The sequence below is a fragment of the Mesoplodon bidens genome (assembly GCF_964165515.1).
Source record: "Mesoplodon bidens genome assembly, chromosome: 4".
In the NCBI taxonomy this organism is placed as follows: Eukaryota; Metazoa; Chordata; class Mammalia; order Artiodactyla; family Ziphiidae; genus Mesoplodon; species Mesoplodon bidens.
In genome coordinates, this window is record NC_138160.1 from 31,610,581 (window position 1) to 31,633,306 (window position 22,726).

The 22,726-nt window shown below is 38.4% G+C and overlaps 1 protein-coding gene across 3 annotated transcripts in view; it reads left to right on the forward strand.

The window, feature by feature from the left end:
* Positions 1-3,227: 3,227 nt before the first annotated feature.
* WDR70 (WD repeat domain 70) overlaps positions 3,228-22,726 on the forward strand; it is a 316,067-nt gene continuing 296,568 nt past the window's right edge. Inside the window, exons 1-5 of one of the 3 annotated variants that reach the window (XM_081231053.1) lie at positions 3,231-3,351; positions 3,453-3,518; positions 5,593-5,676; positions 11,989-12,109; positions 21,561-21,774. In XM_081231053.1, the coding sequence (XP_081087179.1) occupies positions 3,327-3,351; positions 3,453-3,518; positions 5,593-5,676; positions 11,989-12,109; positions 21,561-21,774 (510 nt within the window). In that variant the 5' untranslated portion in view covers positions 3,231-3,326. Of the gene's footprint in view, positions 3,352-3,452; positions 3,519-5,592; positions 5,677-6,030; positions 6,646-11,988; positions 12,110-21,560; positions 21,775-22,726 lie in introns of those variants that run through there. The other 2 variants (XM_081231052.1, XM_081231054.1) reach the window with 2 other exon arrangements.

Consider the following 22,726-nt stretch of genomic DNA (forward strand, 5'->3'; position numbering starts at 1 on the left):
TCATGGGGCGGGGAATTTGAAGCCAGTTTTTCGGCTCTGGGAAGAGCAAGCTGTTAGAGGGGGCTGGACGTTGAGGGTGGAGCTAGTGAGCGGGAGGTGCTTCGAAGTGGGCTGGCTGGTTGTTCTGGGCGGGAGGGGGAGATCGGTGGTGGGAGTGGAGGAAGGGAGGGAAGGAGGGAGGAAGGGGAAAGGGGAGGGACTGGGGAAGGGGAGAGATGGGACGGGGTCGGCAGGGGTGGGGAGGAGGAGGGAGCGGGGTCCGGGAGGGTGGGAGCCGGTTAGTGCGGGGGCAGCGCAGGCTACTCGGGTTCTGGTGGGTTTAGAGCGCGCTTGGATCTGAGTGCCTCGAGCTTCGGGGATCGGAAACCGGCAACTGCAACTATTTTGAGTATGCGTGCCAATTTGGTGCTGCAAATAACTTGTCTTCTGAGAGTGGATAGGAGTTGGTAGATGTTTGTTAGAAAAAGTTTACACATAAACCAGAATTTCACTAGAAATATGGGCTTCGGTGTAAATTAAAATTCATCAGGTTTTCTATTTCTGTGTCGTTACCACTTGACTTTGTGGTACGTTACTGTGAAAAATTATGTTTATGGAATCTTCACAGCGTGCAGGGACCTGATGCCTTGCTTTATTTCCCATTTCAGAGGGGAAGCAGGTGGTTCTTATTCACTGCTTCATCCCCAGCACATAGTAGAGGGACTGGTATAGAGTAGGCCACCTAATATATCATCTTCTACAGCAACTGAATTCTGAACTTGTGTCAGGCATTGTACCTGTGCAGGGAATATCAAACTGAAACAACATTCCTCTTCTCCAGGTGCTTTATGCAGGGACACACAGGCAAAAAAAAAAAACAAACAAAACAGTGCATCACCATATTTTGTCTATGGGATATGTATTAACTGCAGTAAAAGGGTAAGAGAAATGAGTGAGGAGAGGCAAGATGGGCTTCATTTCATGCAGAAGGCAGCTGGAGTGGTTAAAACAAAGCAGTAGTCTTCAAAGAGCAGTCCTTATTTAGAATACTTAGAATTAGTCCTTATTTAGAATCTCACCTAAGTTACATCCGATTATATTCATAGTTTAGCAAATCAATAGCTGAATTGCTCTGAAGTGGTCTTTTGCTATTTGAATTACTTTTTACTGCCTCAAATAAAGGGTTGACTAAATTTCTGAATATTAAAAATACTGTGATATTACAGATCTATACATATAATTTAAGACTTCATAGCAAGTATACCAAGAAAAATTAGATTTGTACTACCGGTAGATAAATAGGCAGAGGGGTCGCCAGTTGTCAGTTTTCTTTTATTTGGTAGACTACAGATTGAAAACTGACAGTCTGTCACAGGGTTGGTTTGTTTTTAATTTGAGACAAAAAAATACAATAGAAAGTTTTCACCTCTACAAATTGGATATCTAACAATACTGGTCTAATAGTCCTGCACACAGCAACAGCATTTCCAAGGGTCTTAAGTCCAAGACCCTCCATTCATTTACATATTGCAATGGCTGCTTTTCAGCTGCAACTGTTGAGTTGAATAGTTGGTACACAGACCACATGGACTCAAAGCCTCAGATATTTACCATCCAGACCTTTATGTGAAAATTTTGCTGAAGACGTCTCAAGAATAAAGATTCTAAAACTTTTGATACCTTTAAAAATTATTAAGGAGGGCTTCCCTGGGGGCGCCGTGGTTGAGAGTCTGCCTGCTGATGCAGGGGACACGGGTTCGTGCCCTGGTCCGGGAGGATCCCACATGCCATGGAGCGGCTGGACCCGTGGGCCATGGCCACTGAGCCTGCGCGTCCGGAGCCTTTGCTCCGCAATGGGAGAGGCCGCAACAGTGAGAGGCCCGCGTACCGCAAAAAAAAAAAAAATTATTAAGGAGTCCAAAGAGGTTTGGTTTTTGTGTGGATTGTTGAAAAAAAGTTAATCAGTCGATCTAAAAAAGAGATGGAAAATTTTATTTGTGCCAAGCTGAGGATTATAACCCAAAACAACATCTCAGAAAGCTCTAAGGACTGTTCCGCTCATTAGAAGTCAAAACACAGTTATATGTTTTTCGAAACAGAGGGCTGTACATTAAATGATGTATTACTGACAGTTTACACAATCCAGCTCTAACCATCATCTTGGCCACTTTCAAGATCAAGAAGGAACGTTATCTTTTAGGGAGTTGTCTTGATGCTAGGAGAACATTGCTCTTTATGGTTGAGCAGGTATTTCTGCTGATGGAGGAGCTTTGGTTGATACAAAATGCATATACACAATGCACAGTAGAGGGGAGAGAGGAGGTCAAAAGGCAGAGAAATGTTTTTGTGTTTGAATTTTTCTTGTCTTGCGATAAAATATGAATTTTATTTCATAGGGTTATTTTTGTCAATAATTGCTAATATCTCATAAAAATGAGAAATTTAAAAATAACTTATTTAAAAGAATAAGCCTAATCCTCGTTTATATAAATAACACATATTTTATGAAAAATCGCCATAGTTTCTAAAACTAAACCATTAGTGAGGAGAATGCTGTTATTTTACATTTTTGCAGATCTCTTAAATGTTTGGCTAAATAAGATATAACCAGATTTCATATCTCTTGTTGTTACTTGTTTAGTTGAAGTCTACGAAGAAAAGGGGGCCTCACAGAGTTATGTAGCTGGAAAAGGGAGTATTTTAATAACCTTTTTAGACACTTGTGAATATTCTCTGACAGCATACCAAAACTTAACAAATGGTAGTCTCTTAGTGGTTAGTTGTGACGTGGAATTTGAAGCCATCTTTAGATTTCTGAGGATTAAGTGTCACCTTGGCAGTAAACGCGTCTCTTGTGGAGCACGGGCTCTAGGCACGTGGGCTTCAGTAGGTGTGGCGCGTGGGCTCAGTAGTTGTGGCTCGTGGGCTCTACAGAGCAGGCTCAGTAGCTGTGGCACACGGGCTTAGTTGCTCAGCGGTATGTGGAGTCTTCCCAGACCAGGGCTCGAGCCGATGTTCGCCGAGTTGGCTGGCGGATTCTTAACCGCTTCGCCACTAGGAAAGCCCCGATAAATACGTCTTACAAAGTAAAAAGTGTTACAGAAACTCCACATACTATTCCCCTTCCTGTGGGTTCAATTTGAAGCCAGCTTCTGTGGCGCTTATACTCCGCCAGCCCGCTAGGGCGGCGCTGCTTAGGAGGCCTCTTTCCCTCCGCGGAAGGCGCCGCTCTTGGCCTTGGCGGCGAGGCTGACGCTCGGAGGCGATACTTCCTGCCTGGTTTGCCGCTAGTCTTTAGCAGCTGTTTGGGCTGTGGGTGTTGCTGGTTCCGTCGCGGGTGGCAGACCATGGAGCGCCCCGGACCCAGCGGCGGTGGGTTCAGTGAGGCGAGCGCCGGCGGGGTGGGTCGGGCAGGGCCGGCGGCGCTGGGGGCGCCGCACTAACAAGGCCTTCTCTCTTTTCTCTTGTTCCAGTGACAGGCTCAGACGCATCAGGACCGGACCCGCAGCTGGCGGTCACCATGGGCTTCACGGGGTTCGGTGAGTGACTGCCCTAGGCATAGTCCCGTTTCATTTTGCAGAGATTTTAAGAGCCGCAGGTTGGAAGGGGGGCCCGAGCTGTCACCTGTGTTCCGCCCCTTCCGCAGTGCTAAGTTCTCATTACTTCAGCTCTAATGTGTTTATCTTGCAATTTTTAGACACAGTCTTCCCCATCCATTTTCTAACTCCTGCCTGTCTCTTGGGACCAGCTCAGGTGACACTTATGAGAAGGCTAGTGGGAAAGAAAGATTGCTTTGTGACCCACGCGGTGGAGGGTGTTGGTTGATGGAGGGAGTTGTCTCTTTGCCTCCTGAGACTGAGCGTTAACCACTGACTGTGGTCTGCAATAAGGTGGCCCTTTTGGCAACAAATGGGCCATTAGGTGATGTTATAATAGTAAATCTTTTATTTTATTAAGTTATAGTTGATTTATAATGTCATGTTAGTTTTAGGGGTACAGCACAGTGATTCAGTTATATATATTCCCTTATATATGAATATTCTTTTCCCTTTTAGGTTATTACAAAATATTGAGTATAGTTCCCTGTGCTATACAGTAGGTCCTTGTAGGTTAGTAAGTCTTTTTTGATTCCAGGTTTTCTACTCCAGAATCTTCATTTCAGTCTCTCTTTTGTTCATTCATACATTCATTTATTCTGGTAATGTCTTGAGCCACAAAACATATTTACTATCTCCTAGGTGGTCATGGCTACAAAAGTACTGTATACTTCTGTAGTATTTTGGTACTTATTTTTGTTTCAGTTCTTTTAAATAGCTTTCTCCCTAATTTCTAAAGGAGCACATGTAAATAGCAGGAAAATATAAAGAACCCAATAAATAAGAAGGAAGAAAGTAAAATCATTCATAATTTCATGATCTAGAAATCAAGACTTTAAAGTTAGTTTGTTTTCCAGTTTTTCCTGTTGTAAGATTGTATATATGTACAGTTTTATATTATTCTTAATTATATAGAATTTGTTTAATTCTTAATATTTTGAGGATTTTCCCATATTATAAAATGCTTTTCCAAAACATGATTTTTAATGGTTGAATAGTAGATAGAAGTGCTATAATTTGTAATATTTTTAACTTTATCCCACATAGTTTCTTTTATCAGTAATACTAAAATAAACATTTTTATAAATAACTCTTTTATCTCCTTTTGTAAAAGGAGTTTTATGCATATTTCCATAGGGTAGATCTAAAAGAGGGACTACTTTGATTAAAAAATACAGATATTAAAAAGTAACAAAAAATTGGGCATATAGCTTTTAAAGCTTCTTGATATATATTGTCATAATGCTGTTCAGAAAGGTGGTTTCAGTTTATAACAAAGTCAGTAGTGTGTAAGAAAGCCCTTTTTACCATATTCTGGCAAACAAACACAGAATAGGTATTATTATTAAAAAAAAAAGGCAGTAAAAGCAAATACAACATTGCTTCCAAGCAGATTCAGGTTGTCCGAATGTCAGTTCTTTGTGGTTTCCTTATTTCCTTATTGACTGTCTGGTGGGAGTTTCTTAGCTCTTTTAGATACCTGCATTACTTGTCTTCTTGCCCCCTTCATCTCCAAAGGAACTGCAGCTCTTCTCAAGTTTGAGGTCTCTCTGACTTCTGCTATATCTATTCTGCATCTTTGCATGTAAGGGCTCCTGTGATTAGATTGGGCTGGCCAGGATAATCTCCCAGTTTTTAAGTCCATAACCTTAATTAATCTGCAGAGTCCCTTTTACCCTGTAATGTAATATATTCACAGGTTTCAGGGATTAGGATATGAACATTCTCTATTCTGCCTAGCACACCAGTGTTGTAGTTTCAAGGAGTAGGGTCTAGATGAATTACAGGAGGATGGGAAAGTTGGCTGGTTAATGTTATTTAGTGATGAGATTGTAATTAAAAATTCCCTGGGAAGTAAACTCTTTCTTCATTGATATTTTATGGTTATTTTGTAGCCCTACTATAAATTAGGTAGACTTAAGTGGTTATTGGTCAGTCAGTAAGTATTTATTTAGTACCTAAAGTTTGGCCAACTTAGTTAAGGAAAATCATAGTCTGCTACTTATTTCTGTTTTAGGGAAAAAAGCTCGCACATTTGATTTGGAAGCAATGTTTGAACAAACTCGAAGAACAGCAGTGGAAAGAAGTCGGAAAACACTGGGTAAGAAGTTCAGTTACTTGCTCTTTTATAGGATTAAATACTGTATCCAGCTTGCACCAGTGTCCTACCAGTTATAAAATTATAAGACTGAAAAAAATTTCAAAATTGTTAAAAGACCATATGTGCTGGTTCTTTTGGAAGCAGACGCTTTTTTGTCTTTGTTTTTTTAAACACGATCAAAGTTGCATCTAAACAGGATAAGAAGGTCTGAGAGCTAAAATCTTTTAGTACTGTGAGCTATGAACAAACAAGGATTCAAAATTAATTTATAAGAATCAGAATAGTGGTTTCTTTATTACCTCCTCTCCCCCCCCCATCTGATTCTCATTTCATTTTTTTCTTTCCTGCTTACAGCGGAACCAGTATTTGGAAGGCTGGGCGAGAGGTGGCTCTCAGAGCTGTGTACACCACTGACCGTTGACCCAGACAGTATAGAAAATTGAGACATACAGTGAATGTGGCTGCTGCTGTTGAATCTCTGCATTAATAAGTTGTATCAGATATTTAATGAAGGCCTTAACTTCCAGACTGTGTGGTTTGATACCAGGTGGTTAGCAATTCTAGATACCACCTCAGGGTCTTAGAAGGAGACTGACTCCTCTACCGCTTTCTTTAGATCTGATTCAGATCATTCTTACACTAGAGAAAGGATAGATGTAACCTGACACAGCAGAAGGGGCTAGAAGCCAGAGACAGGACTCCTGGAAAAATTTAAGTGCATGTTATTCCAGCAGTTGTCATTGTTGGTTTTAAAATGATAAATTGTATAGCAGTAATATCTCATATTTGGGAAGTGCACTTGACATGAAATGTTTTTGCTTTTTGGAAGAATAACAGTTTTTTGTTTTGTTTTTTTTTTTTTTGCTGTACGCGGGCCTCTCACTGCTGTGGCCTCTCCCGTTGCGGAGCACAGGCTCCGGACACACAGGCTCCAAGGCCATGGCTCGCGGGCCCAGCCGCTCCGCGGCATGTGGGATCTTCCGGGATAGGGGCACGAACCCGTGTCCCCTGCATCGGCAGGCGGACTCTCAACCACTGCGCCACCAGGGAAGCCCAGAATAACAGTTTTTGTTGTGTATGTGTGGTGAAAAGACAGCTAGCTATCTACATATAGTATGTATTTCTTTAAAAAACACTTTCATTTCTACATGCAGTGTAACATAGTAATGAAATCCCGTATACCTATCACACAGATTTAACTACTGTAACAGTTCATGGCCAGTGTTAGTTCCATTTACTTCTCCTCTCAGATTACTTTGACACAAATCCTAGGTACATTATTTCACCCATAAATATTTTAGTATGTCTTTAAGAGATAAGGATTTGGAAAAATCTTAACCAAAATACTGTTACTACACCTAAAAATATTAAATAATTTAATATCATCAAACAATACATAAAGACATGCTATCTGCAGCATATACACGAATGCGTTATACACTTAATTTTTAAATGTTTTAGTGAACGCATATACTGTTACAGTGTAACTTTCTTGTATTTACCTCTTTCAGTGTGTGACACAAAATGCTTTGAATAGGGATTGTCTTATTCCCCTACCTAAGTTTTATAGTCCCCAGTACCATGCCTTCCAAGATAGTTTCTCAGTATATATTTGTGAAGACTGAATTGAATTTAAAACTGCAATACTGCCTTTAAAAAAATAAATCCTGCATCTTTGGAGAATGTTTTTAACTGGCATGGTGAATAGTAAAGAGTTTGGGATTTGGAGTTGGAGGATGCAGGTTTAAGGGTTAGCCCCACGTTCCACTAGATGAATGACATTGGATGGATTTTCAAATTTCAGATCCTTAATTTCCCCATCAGTTTGGTGGCAATAATAATAAGATCTCTCTTAGAAGATTCTTGAAGGAATTATGATGTTGGGCAGAGTACTTTTTAAACAGCAGTGTTATAAATATCACTTTAAATTCCTGTCATTTTTCTTAGTGAAGTATGTATGCATTTAGCACCTAAGAGGAGTTCCAGTAAAGTTATTACATTTTAAAAATTTTGAAAAATTATCTCAAGACCATGTACTCCTATTGATATTTGTGGATGAATTAAATGCATTGAACTTTCTTGATTTAGTGTTACAGCCTTGGATATGGACTGCTGTTTCTACCCCTGATCTAAACTCAAGAATCCAAAGTTTGACTTACTTTTCTTAAAAGAAAAGTTAAAAAATTCTGATATGGGCATATTTTATTTAATGATTGGTATTGGAGTCTTTTCCTGGGCTTTGACATTAGACTTGAGGAAAATAAGAACTTTGGTCCCTTTTAATGGCAAGTTTAATTGTCTGTGTATACGGACGTGAAATTTTGGTTGTTAACTGCTCTAACAGAAAGGATGAGTTACTGTAAAACTTCAATAAAATATGTGTTATGTAAAATGTCAGGGAATAATGTTTCAAATTTTTTCTTGTTAATCTTTTACTTTTAAAAAATTAATTAAGTATATGTTTTGGCTGCATTGGGTCTTGGTTGCTGCACACAGGCTTTCTCTAGTTGCAGTGTGCGAGCTTCTCATTGCTGTGGCTTCTCTTGTTGCGGAGCAGGGACCCTAGGCGCGCAGGCTTCGGTAGTTGTGGCACGCGGGCTCAGTAGTTGGGGCGCATGGGCTCTAGAGCACAGCCTCAGTAGTTGTGGCACCCGGGCTTAGTTGCTCCAAGGCATGTGGGATCTTCTTGGACCAGGGATCGAACCTGTGTCTCCTGCATTGGCAGGCGGATTCTTAACCACTGTGCCACCAGGCAAGTCCTTGGCTAGTTTGCTGTTAACCTAAATGAGAGTTGCATACATCTGGGGTGCTTTTGCAGCAATGGCTATCCAAAATTGGTAACTATCTGAGAGCAGAGAGTTAACAATAAAATGAGGTACTTGGAAGAATAAAATGAGGTGATGGGGGGTAGGTTAATTCACTTGTTAAGGGAACATGTGGAGCATTTTTACAGTGTTTACAGTGTACTTGGTCCTACGTTCAATAAAAATATATGAAAATGATCCCCTTGGTCAGGGAGCTACAGTTTGTTGAATTATGTTTCATTTTGGTTTGTCCTCAGTCAACAATGAGGAAAAAAATATTTTTTTTCCTCAAAAATGTCTTTTCTTTTTTTTTCTTCTTTTATGAAGCAGCAGGTGACAGCAGAAGCCTCTCTGAATAGAAAATCCTTACTATTGTTTAAAAAAAGTTAAATTTTAAATTAAAAAGTTAGATCTTCACCAGGATGGGGCAAATAGCTTGGAGTATTCATCCTCTGGGAAGGAACTCTAGTTAGGTGGGTGGGTCATAGTTTCCAGATCGTCTGGTGACAAGTAAGCAATAAAGGGCTGTACTTTATGGCCCATTGGAGAGAGAGGCAGGCTCACTGTTTTATAAGGTGGGTGGTAGTCGTTGGATAATTTTACAGTCTCTGGAAAGTCTGGTCACATCAAGGAAAGTTGCAGTTGTGGAGCCTCAATTCACTGCTTTGAGGCTTAATAGCTCTATTCTCTGCCTTGGATTTGTCAACTATAAAGTGAGGATAGTAGTATCTACTTCAACTGTATTGTATAATTGAAATTTGCTAGGATAGTAGAACTTAAATGTTATTCCCCCCCCAAAAAAGGTAAATATGTGGGGTGATGGTTGTGTTCATTGACTCCATGGGGAGAATTTTATCACAATGTATTTTTGTACCAAATCATCACATTGTGCACTTTACATATCTCACAGCTTTATTTGTCAATTTTACTCCAATAAAGGTGAAGAAAAAAAGTTTCTACTTCAGGGATTGTTATGAAGATTAAAGGAGTTAATTTTTTTTTTACCATCTTCATTGGAGTATAATTGCTTTACAATGGTGTGTTATTTCTGCTTTATAACAAAGTGAATCAGCCATACATATACATATATCCCCATATCTCCTCCCTCTTTTGTCTCCCTCGCACCCTCTCTAGACCACCCCTCTAGGTGGTCACAGAGCACCGAGCTGATCTCTGTGTGCTATGCAGCTGCTTCCCACTAGGTATCTGTTTTACATTTGTTAGTATATATAAGTCCATGCCACTCTCTCACTTCGTCCCAACTTACCCTTTCCCCTCATGTCCTCAAGTCCATTCTCTACGTCTGCGTTAAAGGAGTTAATTTACAGGAAATGCTTAAAACAATACCTAGTACATAGCATAGTAAGCTCCATGTATTAGTTGCTATTATTTTTGTTAAATTAAGGTTGATATTAAGATGCTAATGGTTACTTTCAAAGAAGTCATAGAAGACCTAATAAAAAATTGCTTAAATAAGAAAGGTTTAGTATTGCACTATGACAAGAACTCTGGAGTGGGGCTGTTCTGTCTTCTGCGTCCTGATATGAAGGACATGAAGTTTTTTCCCCTTTTTTCTGCTTTGCCAGCTTTAGAGTGTTGGCTTGTCCTAAGCAGACTGTCCTCATGTCTCAAAATTTTGTCAGCTAAATTTTGGTACATGCAGGTGACCACCTCCACAGGCTGAAAGGAGACTTCTATGTAACACTTTTTAGGAGCAAGAAAACCTTTCTCAAATGTACCTTCAGCTGACTTCCCCTCACATGTTATTAGCTGGTATTAGTATGGCACATCAGTTGCAATAAACAGCCATTGCAAGAGCACAATGGTTGACTTGGAATCAAACTTCAGCCCTTCTGGGCAGGGAGGGGCCCAGCAGCTCCTGAAACACAGTGTTGATTCTTACCTAGGGAGAACTGTGGTTTTCTTAGCAAGGAGAAAGCAAGAAGTGGCTGTTGTGTAGGTGGCTAATAATGTGCCTTAGTATCGTTTTCTGATTAGGGTCAGAACTGCCCCTAAGACCTGAGCCTACAGTCCAAGTGTGGCCTTCCCTGCTTCACTCTCCAATCCCCCCTCACCCTAGAGGGAATGGAGGGAATGTCTGGAGAAGCAGGATGAAGGTAGGAGCCCAGCAGGCTCACTCTTAAATTTGGGCATTATCCTTCTCTTATTGTTTTCAGCCTCCTCCAGCATCAGTGTGCCAAATTGTTAACTCCTAACCCAGCCCAGTGGAGAGCAAAAAAAAATTAACCTGAGCTATGCCTTACCTCTTCCTGGAGAGTTTTATCTTCCATGTTTGAAACAAAAGACTAGTTGTTGACACTAGTTGCTGCCTATCTCCTTGTTACTCATCCTCTACATCCTAGCAACAAAAGACCTAAAGAGTACAACATTCCAATTAATAAGTGCCCTTTGATACCACTTAACTTTGGGTGTATTATTCTTCATTATTAAGAAATAAATGTTAGGGCCTCCCTGGTGGCGCAGTGGTTGAGAGTCCGCCTGCCGATGCAGGGGACGCGGGTTCGTGCCCCGGTCTGGGAGGATCCCACATGCCGCGGAGCGGCTGGGCCCGTGAGCCATGGCCGCTGGGCCTGCGCGTCCGGAGCCTGTGCTCCGCAACGGGAGAGGCCACAGCAGTGAGAGGCCCACATACCGCAAAAAGAAAAAAAAAAAAAAAAAAAAAAAAAAAAAAAAAAAAAAAAAAAAGAAATAAATGTTAAAGATTATCTCAGGTTATTGAGGATGGTGGCAATTGAGAACAAGCCTTATTCATATAATTAATTTCCTTCCTATGTGCTTCCCGCCCCAATTGTTGAGTGAGATTATCAGAGGAGAAAGATAAGATTTCCTTGGATAAATTTTTTTTGTCTTTCCAAGGTAGACAACTCTGGAAACTAAATGTAATTCAACTTTCCTCATAATTTTGGTAGGAAGTCTCTGACCAAAAATCCAGTTTGGGAAATTCATAAAGGAATGAAGTACTGAATTTTTGGTTTAAAACATTAAAAGTAAAAGGTGAGATTACCTAAAATCTTACCTTTGAATACTTTCTTCTGGTCACTTGCCACATCTTTTTACATAGTACAGTCATGGTTCATACACTGTTCACGTGTTAATTTTGCTTAGCATATCTGTTTATATTTTCTCAGATTTGTACATTTTCCATTACTATTTTTTTTTTTTTTGGCTATGCTGTGTGGCTTGTAGGATCTTAGTTCCCTGACCAGGGATTGAACTCAGGCCACTGCAGTGAAAGCACTGAGTCTTAACCACTGGACTGCCAGGAATTTCTCTTCTATCACTATTTTTATTGGCTGTATTTCATATTATGTTGATACACAGTAAACTTCAATTATTTTCTCAGTGTTGGGCATTTAGATTGATAATTTTTTTGCTGTTACTGGTAACATGTCTATGTTACATCTTTGTAACTATGTTAATTTATAGTGTTTTAAATAATAACAAATTTTGAAGCCTAACTGTTGAAAAAATTTTATAATCTTTTCAGAAGCAAGAGAAAAAGAGGAAGAAATGAACAGAGAGAAAGAATTAAGAAGGCAAAGCGAAGATCTTGAACCAACATCTTCAGGCTCAAATGTGGCCAGAGATTGCTCTAAATCATCTTCCAGGTGCTTGTCTTTCTCAAAAGAATGCTTTTAAACTACCTTTTTCTAGGCGTTCATAACACAATTTAGGCAAAGTTCCTGATACTAAAAGCTTGCATAATTTCTCCCATTTCAGGCAATTGTGTATGTCTAGGATCAGGAAAAAGTCATTTGTCACATTGTAAATCAATTGACTTTTTCTAAAGTATTCCAGATGTAGTATTAAAATCTATGCCTTTTGACTACAGAGCATAACTATGTAAAGTTGGAAAAATGTTGACAAGTTTATTATTTTTTTCATGTTTATTTTGTCATTTACATCTTTTGTCCCTTTCCCCAGACTCTGCATTCATAACCTTTTTTGGTAGGATCCTTTATGGAAATAGATAATAAGAAAGAATATAAATAGAGGCACATTATAAAGTTTATCGACTTAGAGGAGAAAGCAGCTATTAAAATTACTTTAAATTGAAATTTAATACTATGTAACTTAATTACTAAGAACTTTAAACAATATAAATAGGTATATAGATATCAAATCTGGGTAGAATAATATGAGAATTCTAATGTTGTTTATATATATATATATATATATATATATATATATATATATATATATATATATATATATATATATATATATATATATATTTTTTTTTTTTGCGGTATGCGGGCCTCTCACTGTTGTGGCCTCTCCCATTGCGGAGCACAGGCTCCGGACGTGCAGGCTCAGCGGCCATGGCTCACGGGCCCAGCCGCTCTGCGGCATGTGGGATCTTCCCGGACCGGAGCACGAACCTGTGTCCCCTGCATCGGCAGGCGGACTCTCAACCACTGTGCCACCAGGGAATAATCAAATTGGTTACATAAACTATTCATGGCAAATTTCACCAGTGGATTTCATTATTTCCTCTTTTTACAGTAGAAAAACATAAAATATCTAAATACACAAAATATCACTTATACTATGTAATTTCATTTTTTGTTCACCCAGAAGGTGCATTCTTTGGTATCTCAGTCTAGGCTCTTGAGCAGAATATCTCTCCATAAGAGTGTTGGTTAGGGCTTCCCTGGTGGCGCAATGGTTGAGAGTCCGCCTGCCGATGCAGGGGACACTGGTTCGTTCCCCGGTCTGGGAAGATCCCACATGCCGCGGAGCGGCTGGGTCCGTGCGCCATGGCCGCTGAGCCTGCGCATCCGGAGCCTGTGCTCCACAACGGAAGAGGCCACAGCAGTGAGAAGGCCGCGTACCGCAAAAAAAAAAAAAAAAAAAAAGAGTGTTGGTTAGTCTTTTCTATAGCTTCTCTTTGTGGAGGGAGGGGATACCTACATGGAACTACAAGTCTGGTTCTCCCTTTTCATAGACGACACGTAAATGAATGGGCTTATCTGTGTTCAGTAAATCTTTAAAAAACAAACACTGGGCCAAAGTTTACCAACCCCTGCTATAGAGTGTCCTTTCTTTATATTAGTCAAAAAATTCAGTTTAGCATTATCTATGGTTTTATATCAGTTATCAGTCTCACAATGTCCTTGGGTTTCAATATGATAGGAAAAAAACCCCTTTTTCCTAAGAGGAACATTTAGTATTTACCTTTAGTTTCTTACTTTTGGGATGATTTAAGATGTCAAAAAACTACTGTTGTGTTTTTGGAAATTTATCTTATTGCTAAGGTTTTGACAAACAAATGATTCCATTAATTGAAAATTGTAAAAATTTCAGTAGTTTCATTGATTCTGTTTTTTCTGCAATACTAACTTTAAAGTCCAAAGATAAAGAACGTGCAGTATTGGTATTGAGAATAAATTTTATTGATATAACAAAACCCAGCATTACTTTTGTCATTAGTGATTAAAATTACAGAACTACTGTTGAGATTATAATTACAGATCTTCTTGACTTATGATGGGGTTATGTCCAGATAAACCCATCATAAATTGCAAATATTATAAGTTGAAAATGCATTTAATACACCTTACCTACTGAATATCAAAGCTTAGCCTAGTCTACCTTAAACATGCTTGGAACACTTATATTAGCTTACATCTGGGCAAAACCATAGAACACAAAGCCTATTTTATAATAAAGTATTGGCTATCTCATGTAATTTATTAAATACTATACTAAAGTGAAAAACAGAATGGTTGTAGGTGTACTGATTGTTTACCCTGATGATTGCGTGGCTGACTGGGAGCTGTGGCTTGCTGCCACTGCCCAGCATCATGAGAGAGTTTGGTACCGTTTATCGCCAGTCCTGGAAAAGATCACAATTCAGTGCATGGTTTCTACTGAATGCATATTGCTTTCACACCATTGTAGAGCTGAAAAATCGTTGAGTCTAAATTGTAAGTGGGGACCATCTATATCAAATATAAAGATAGAAATGATCATCAAGAAAAATAAAATAATACAACTTTATTACAGTATTTTGTTGATCGAAAGAATGGAAGTTTACTTATCCCTGTTTCAGAAGGCCTCGAATGAATAATCCATGGCAGATGAATAAGCCTGTCAGAAGCTTAACTGAGACTATATTAATATCAGATATATTTTATGTAGATTTTCTATCTCTGTTATAGGAGTCTTTAAGCTATTTCTGCTTAAGCATTGAATCATGTTACTATGAAATAATTTCACTGTGGCTAAATTAAATTTGAAGTCCGTTTTAAAAAAATAGCCATTTTAAGAACATCTTTAGGGACTTCCCTGGTGGCGCAGTGGTTAGGAATCCGCCTGCCAATGCAGGGACACGGGTTCGAGCCCTGGTCCGGGAAGATCCCACATGCCCTGGAGCAACTAAGCCCGTGCTCCACAACTACTAAGCCTGGGCTCTAGAGCCCGCGAGCCACAACTACGGAAGCCCACGTGCCTAGAGCCCGTGCTCCATAACAAAAGAAGCCGCCGCAATGAGAAGCTGGTGCACCGCAACGAAGAGTAGCCCCCGCTCGCCACAACTAGAGAAAGCCCGTGTGCAGCAACAAAGACCCAGTGCAGCCCAAAATAAATAAATTAAAAAAAAAAAGAACATCTTTATTCACTACAATTTGTAGTCCAAGATATTTTCTTTCTTTTTTTAAAATTAATTTTATTTATTTATTTTTTGGCTGTGTTGGGTCTTTGTTGCTGCACGTGGGCTTTCTCTAGTTGCGGCGAGCGGGGGGCTACTCTTCGTTGTGGTGCGCGGGCTTCTCCTTGCGGTGGCTTCTCTTGTTGCGGAGCACGGGCTCTAGGTGCGTGGGCTTCAGTAGTTGTGGCACGTGGGCCCTAGAGCGCAGGCTCAGTAGTTGTGGTGCACGGGCTTAGTTGCTGTGCAGTATGTGGGATCTTCCCGGACCAGGGCTCGAATCCGTGTCCCCTGCATCAGCAGGCGGACTCTCAACCACTGCGCCACCAGGGAAGCCCGACAAAAAATTTTTGTTATGGAGTTTGTCATACATATAAAACTTTAGATATCCTTCATTTAAAGTAAAGAGAACAATGAAACAAACATCCAGCATGTGAGACAGTTGTAGAGCTTTATCAGTGCTTTGAAATTCTACTCCTTTGCTCCACAAGGGAAACCTTCCTTGTATTTATCTTTCCCTCCTCTTTTTAATAATTTTATTATATATGAGTGTATTCCTAAATACATGTTGTTTTGTATGATTTCTGTTTTATATAGATGTCATTAATGCTGTAATGAATGTATTTTTCCAATTTGCTTTTTTTATTCAACAAGAGGTTTTTCACATTCGTGTTGACAAGTGAATCTATAGTTCATTTCATTTTTAGTGCATTTTAGTTTTCCACTTAGAACTGTATTACAGTTTATCCATTGTCTAGTCAATTTAGGTTGCTGTTTTTCTGTACTATTATAAAATATGCTTTTAGAGATCTCCTTATAGCTATCCTCTGTTTTACTGTACAAAAGTTTCTTTAGAGTATATACCTAGTAGTGGACTTGCTAGGTCTTTGAGTAAGTACACATTTATCTTTAGATTTGGCTCAGTTGTTTTCTAAAGAGTTTGTACCCACTTACTTTCCCAGCAGCAGAGTGTAAGAGTTCCCGTTGCTCCACATCCTCATCAACACTTGTTACTGTTAGACATTTTTATTTGTGCCAATCTGATTGTTGTGAGGTGGTATCCTTATAGTGTTCATTTGCATTTTGATGATTACCAGCGTGGTTGTACATCATCATTTCAAAAGTTTATTGGTCATATATTTTTTCTTCTGAAGATATAGTAAGAACTATGTCTTCTGCAAGATTTTCTGTCAGGTTCCTTGTGTTCTCCCCTTAATTGGTGGTTTACTATGACTATTTTTTTGTTTTTCAGTGGTATTTAAAAAAAAATAAGTTTCAAATGTTAATATATTCTCATTTTAACCTTTTCTTTTGTGATGTGTGCTTTTGTGTTTTGTTTAAGAAATGAGTCCTTACTCTGAGGACATAAAGATAACTTTCTATATTTTTATCTAAAGTTTTTAAGTTTTGTTTTCCATATTTAGGTCTTAAATCAACATAGGATTAATTTTTTGTGGATAATGTAAAGATGTTATTCATTTTTATTTTTTGCTCCATATGAATAATCAATTTCCCCAGCCCCTTTATTTTTAATTAAAAAAAATTTAGTAGAGTTTTTTTTAGAGCAGTTTTAGGTTCACAACAAAATTGAGCCGAAGGTACAGAGAGTTTTCCATATATCACCTGGCCCAGTACATGCATAGCCTCCTCCATTATCAACAGCCCCCACCAGAGTGGTATATTTGTTACAGTTGGTGAACCTACACTGACACATCTTCATCACTCAGAATCCAGAGTTTACATGAGGGTTCACTCTTTGATGTTGTACCTTCTGTCAGTTTGCACAAATTTGTAATGATGTTTATCCACCACTATGGTATCAATCAGAGTAGTTTCACTGCCTTCACCATCCTCTGTGTTCCACCTCTTCATCCCTCCCTCCCCACAAACCCTTAGCAACCACTGATCTTTAAAATTTTTATCGAAGTAGGGTATACACATAACAAAGTCAAACATTATAAAGTCTCATTTCTCCCTGCTCATGATTCTTGCTTCCCAGAGGAAATGATTAAAATTTTTTTTAGCATTTTTTTTCTTCAATTTACCTCTGTATTTCTAAATGTTTTCTTTTACTATGGTGTCTTGATTTTTTGAATTGGGGCAAAAATGTTTTTAACATAAGAATTTCCATTTTAAACAATTTAAAGTATACAGTTTAGAGGCATTAGTAATGTTATAATGTTGTACAGCCATCATCACTGTTTCCAAAAATGTTATCACTCCAAACAGAAACTTTAGCCATCAAGCAGTAATTCCCCATCTTTCATTGATGAACACTTGGGTTTCCATCTTTTGGGTATTGTGAGTGCAGTGAACACTGACATACAAGTATCTGTTTGAGTCTTTGATTTTAATTCTCTTGGGTATATGCCTATGAGTGAAATTTCTGGGTCATATGGTAATTTTACGTTTAACTTTTTGAAAAACTGCCAAGCTGTTTTCCACCATGGCTGCCCCATTTTACGTTCCCACCAGCAACGTGTGAGGGTTCCAATTTCTCCACGTTCTTGCCATCACTTGTTACTTTCCATTTTTTGTTTTGTTTCTATTATAGTCATCCCGGTAGGTGGGAAGTGGTATCTCCTTGTAGTTTTTTTTTTTTTTTAATATATTTATTTATTTTTGGCTGTGTCAGGTCTTGGTTGCCGCTTGCGGGACCTTTCGTTGCAGCATGCGGGCTTCTCTCTAGTTGTGGTGTGTGGGCTCCAGAACACATGGGCTCTGTAGTTGGGGCACGTGGGCTCTCTAGGTGTGATGCGTGGGCTTAGTTGTTCCGCTGCATGTGGGATCCTAGTTCCCCGACCAGGGATTGAACCCATGTCCCCTGCATTGGAAGACAGATTCTTAACCACTGGACCACCAAGGAAGTCCCTCCTTGTAGTTTTTATTTTCATTTCCCTAATGTCTAATGATGTTGAGCATTTTTTGATATGCTTATTGATCATTTGTATATCTTCTTTTGAGAAATGCATATTCAAGTCCTTTGCCCATTTAAAAATTGTGTTGTTTGTATTTCTGTTGTTAAGTTATAGGAATTCTTTATACATTCTGGTTATTAACTCATCAGATATGTGATCTGCAAATATTTTATTCATTCTTTAGATTGTTTTTTTTACTTTCTTAATAATATCCTTTGATGCATGAAAGCTTTTAATTTTGGTGAAGTCCAACTTACCTATTTTTTCTTTTTGTTGATCTTGTTTTTCATGTCATATCTAAGAAGCCATTGCCAAATTTTAGGTCATGAAGATTTCTCCTGCTTTCATCTAAAAAAACATAGCTTTAGCTCTTAAATTTTGCTTATTGATCCATTTTGAGTTCATTATGTGTATGATGTGAGGTAGGGGTCCAACTTTTTTTGTTTTTGTTTTATTTTTGACCCATCTTGGTGATTCTTTTTTTTGTTTTTTTAAAATAAATTTATTTATTTTATTTATTTTTGGCTGCATTGGGTCTTTGTTGCTGCGCGTGGGCTTTCTCTAGTTGCGGCAAGCGGGGGCTACTCTTCATTGTGGTGCATGGGCTTCTCATTGCAGTGGCTTCTCTTGTTGTGGAGCATGGGCTCTAGGTGGGCAGGCTGCAGTAGTTGTGGCTTGCGGGCTCTAGAGCCCAGGCTCAGTAGTTGTGGTGCACGGGCTTAGTTGCTCCGCAGCATGTGGGATCTTCCCGGACCAGGGCTCGAACCTGCGTCCCCTGCATTGGCAGGCAGATTCTTAACCACTACGCCACCAGGGAAGTCCCATCTTGGTGATTCTAATGTGTAACGTAAGGTGCGATTCCAGAGTCGTTTTCTGTTTTATTTTATGAGTGTTCAGCATTCATTATATGGTGATCATTTTCTTCACTGTTTTTTTTTAAAATGCACACTTATTAAATATAAGTTACTTATTATAATTTGAATTCAGTTCTGGAATTGGTCTTCTGCTCTCTTGGCTGTATTTCATTTGGTCCTATATATTTTAAGTATGTTTCATGTTAGTTTTTCTCCTTTGTAGCACGTTGAGAGTCTGTTTCACAATGCATACAGATAATTTAAAAAACGTCTACAATGTTGTTAAAATTTGGTTTAGAGAAAGACAGTAATCTAAAACTACCCTTTTTATTGGCTTAAAGAAATATTATATGGGTGTAAGTTGTCATTCAGAAATCAACTACTGAGAAGAAATACGTCATTTATCCTATGAAAAATAGCTGTAGGATAGTAGAGAAATACTGATATACTCCAGATTTGTAAGGTAGGAATCATTTAGACATTTGCACTTCCTTTTAAGAAAGTAGTACCAGAAACAATGAATTTTGCCTATGAATTTAATGAAATTGTACAACCATACATCTTATTTAATGCCTAGCTAAAATCTCACTTAAAAAGTCAGGTGGAAAAAAAAGTCAGCCGAGGAAAACGTTAGGATTGACTCAACTGTTTTCTCATCGAGTACATATTGTTTATCAGGCTCTGGTTCATATTTGGGTACCACATTGAATCAAGGCATATTTTAAACATGGAATGTATTCTGTTTTCAGTCAGGGACATTTTTGGACATAATTTCATGGACTTTGTTTTTCAGGATATTGAAAATATGTTAAAAATGGTTCATTTTTTTTTGGCTTGTGCACATTAGCAGCAAAAAGCCAGAAGCAGAATTAGAAGCTGATACATTCTGTCAAGTTTCATGTGGGTATTAGGCCTGCATAATCAGCCATGAAATCTATATGGATCTGTTTAGTTCTCAGTTCAATGATTATTTTTGAACTAGTTAACTGGGTTAAAGCATGGGTGCTAAGGGTTAACATTTCAATTTAGAGCCCTCTGTGGCCTTAATTTTGCATTAAGGAAGCCTGTGACTTGTAACCAGTACAGTCAGAAATTTGTGATCTGATCACAAGAGAGAAAATTTGGGAGCATGAATACTTTAATACAAATTTATTCAGTAATTCAAGTATTTATTGAACATCTTCTGTGGGTTAGGCACTGCTTTAAAAATTGGGGGTATAGCATTTAACAAGTCAGATGAGATCTCAGCTCATATTGCTCTGGGGACATTTGGGGGGATGGATAACAGATTACAAACAACTAAATAACTAATCAAACAATGTAATTTAGCAATGTACATAATAAAGACCATCAAAGTAAGGTAATTAAGGTAATGGTGACTGATGGGGGTGTGTTTGAAAGTTTAGAAGGGGGCGTGTGTCTGAAGGCCTCTTTGAGGAGGTGACATTTGAGGAGAACTGAATGATGAGAAAGAGGCTGTGTAACAAGTGTTTTAGCAGAGGGAGCTGCGGGTGCAAAGACCCTCAGGCTGAACCAAGCTTCAAGTGTTCGGTTATGAAGAAGGCCTGTGGGGCTGGAGCACCTTGAGCTTAACTTGAAAAAAAGAGATATTCTCTTTGTGGAGGTTTGCTAGCTCCTGTCTTTGTATAAGGATAACATGTATGTGAGTATGTATTCCTTTTAATATTGAACCTAGATGAAAATAAAAAGAAAAATCCCATTTTTTTTCTTCAGTAGATATTGACTGCCTGTGTCAGGCATCATGTAGGTGCTAGAGCCACAGCAATGAACACAACAGACAAATTTCTGCTTTCATTGAGCTTATATTCTAGAGATACTTCATTAGAAGGCAGTGACACTTTGAATCCTAGAAAATATTTGATAGATTAATTGATATAATTAGGAATGCAATTCTCCATCTTTTGGGATGGGGTGGGAGGTAGAGGGTTGGTGGATGGTGGTGGCTTCGGAATGTATAGAGGTGTTGGATATAGACTTTAATGAGAGTGTGTAATAGTCCTCAGGTGTGTTGGGTAGAAAAACAGTTGAGAATCAATATGATACTCCCTAGGGTAAGGTATCTTTACAATCCAGGACAGCTATCAATACGTTTAACATCCTAGCAACTCAGCAAACTTGGATTAGCACTGAGAAATAATTTGTATTTCAGAAAATATATTGAAACATTTTGACAGTAATATTAACTTTCTTACACGACTGACTTTACTTACTCCTATGGCAAACAGTGATCGTATTCACATATAGTGAATAGAAGCATTGGTTATCTCAGTAGTTTTCTTTCTTATGGTGTAGTATCTAGTAGTTTTTCTTCCACATTCCAGTTGTTCTGCTGGCTCTTTATGAATGAGGATTATCTAATGGGCCTCTAACATGTAATTGCTCTGAGCTTTTGTCTCTGACTTTATATTTAGGTAAGATAGATAAAAGAAGTTTTTTACTTTCTTTAGGTGAAATAATATTTGAGTCACACATTCAATGTTTGAATTACAAATTTAAAAACATTTTAAAAACTCAGTCGTTAAAAGGAGAGTCAGGGTTTCCTGAGAAATCAGTATTATCTCCAGAGTACGTTCTTTGTTTCAGCAAAGGCAATGAGTTTCTGTTTCTGTATTTTCAGGGATACAAGCAGCAGTGAAAGTGAAGCGAGTTCTGAATCTTCTGATGATGAGTTAATTGGCCCCCCTTTACCCCTTAAAATGGCAGAAGAACCAGTTAATCATATGGAGGAAGATATCCTCGGTCCTTTACCTCCACCTCTTGGTGAAGATGTGGAAGAAGAAGAAGAAGAAGATGATGATGATGATGATGATGATGATTCAGAAGAGGAGGAAGTAAGTATTTCAGTAGTAATTTAAGAATTCAGTGGAGTAGTGTCTTTTAGAGTACTGTAGAGATCAGTTCCCTGCTAGACAGTTATTCATGAATGAGATCAAATAAAAAAAAATCTGAGTTTACTGCTGACAGCCCCTTGTTGAAAGAACTCTAAAGAATGTATTTCAGGATAAAGAAGTAGAACTCAAAAATAATAAATGGACAGTAGGAAGCAATGTGTTAAAAGGCTAATAAACATTTTGTTAAGTTTATGTAGGCTTGAGTGTAATGTTGATGATGAATAAATCTGGGAAGATTTAAAAATAAAGTGGATCTAATGTTATTTTGAACAATAATGTGGAAGATAGGAGAGTGGAATCAGTTCAATCATTTTGAAGTCATATTATTTGGGCGAAGGCTAGAGGTGTTAGTTAATTTTAGATTAGCTTAGGTCAAGTTGCAAGTTACAATTTTAAGAGTAAATGCCCAAAAAATAGAAATTGTGTAACCTCCAAAATAGTAAAAGGAAAAACATATAAAGAAAACCATTGATGTACTTTGTATTTTTGGTACCTAGAATGGATCATTTTTTAATACCACCTTTCTCTATGTGACAGATTATTTTCAGTAATAATTATGAGTTGAAACAAATAATAATGGCCAGAAGAGAAACTGACAGCCTTTGCAGATCTGTCAGTGACTTCATCAAAATGGACATTCTTTGCTTATTTGTGTTTACTACACAGTATACCAAATTTGTCATTCTATGTCTATTCATAGTTTATTAAAGAAAGCTTTTCATGCACACATGTGTATGTGTGTGTATGTAAAATTAGGAAAAGAGGAACATAAGGATAAATCAGGCAGTTTCATTAAAAATTTTGTTTTACAATAAATTCCTGAAACTGCAGTGTTGACCATATCATTTTTCTTTTGATGTCAGTCCTAGTGGCTTTTAAATATCTCTGTTCT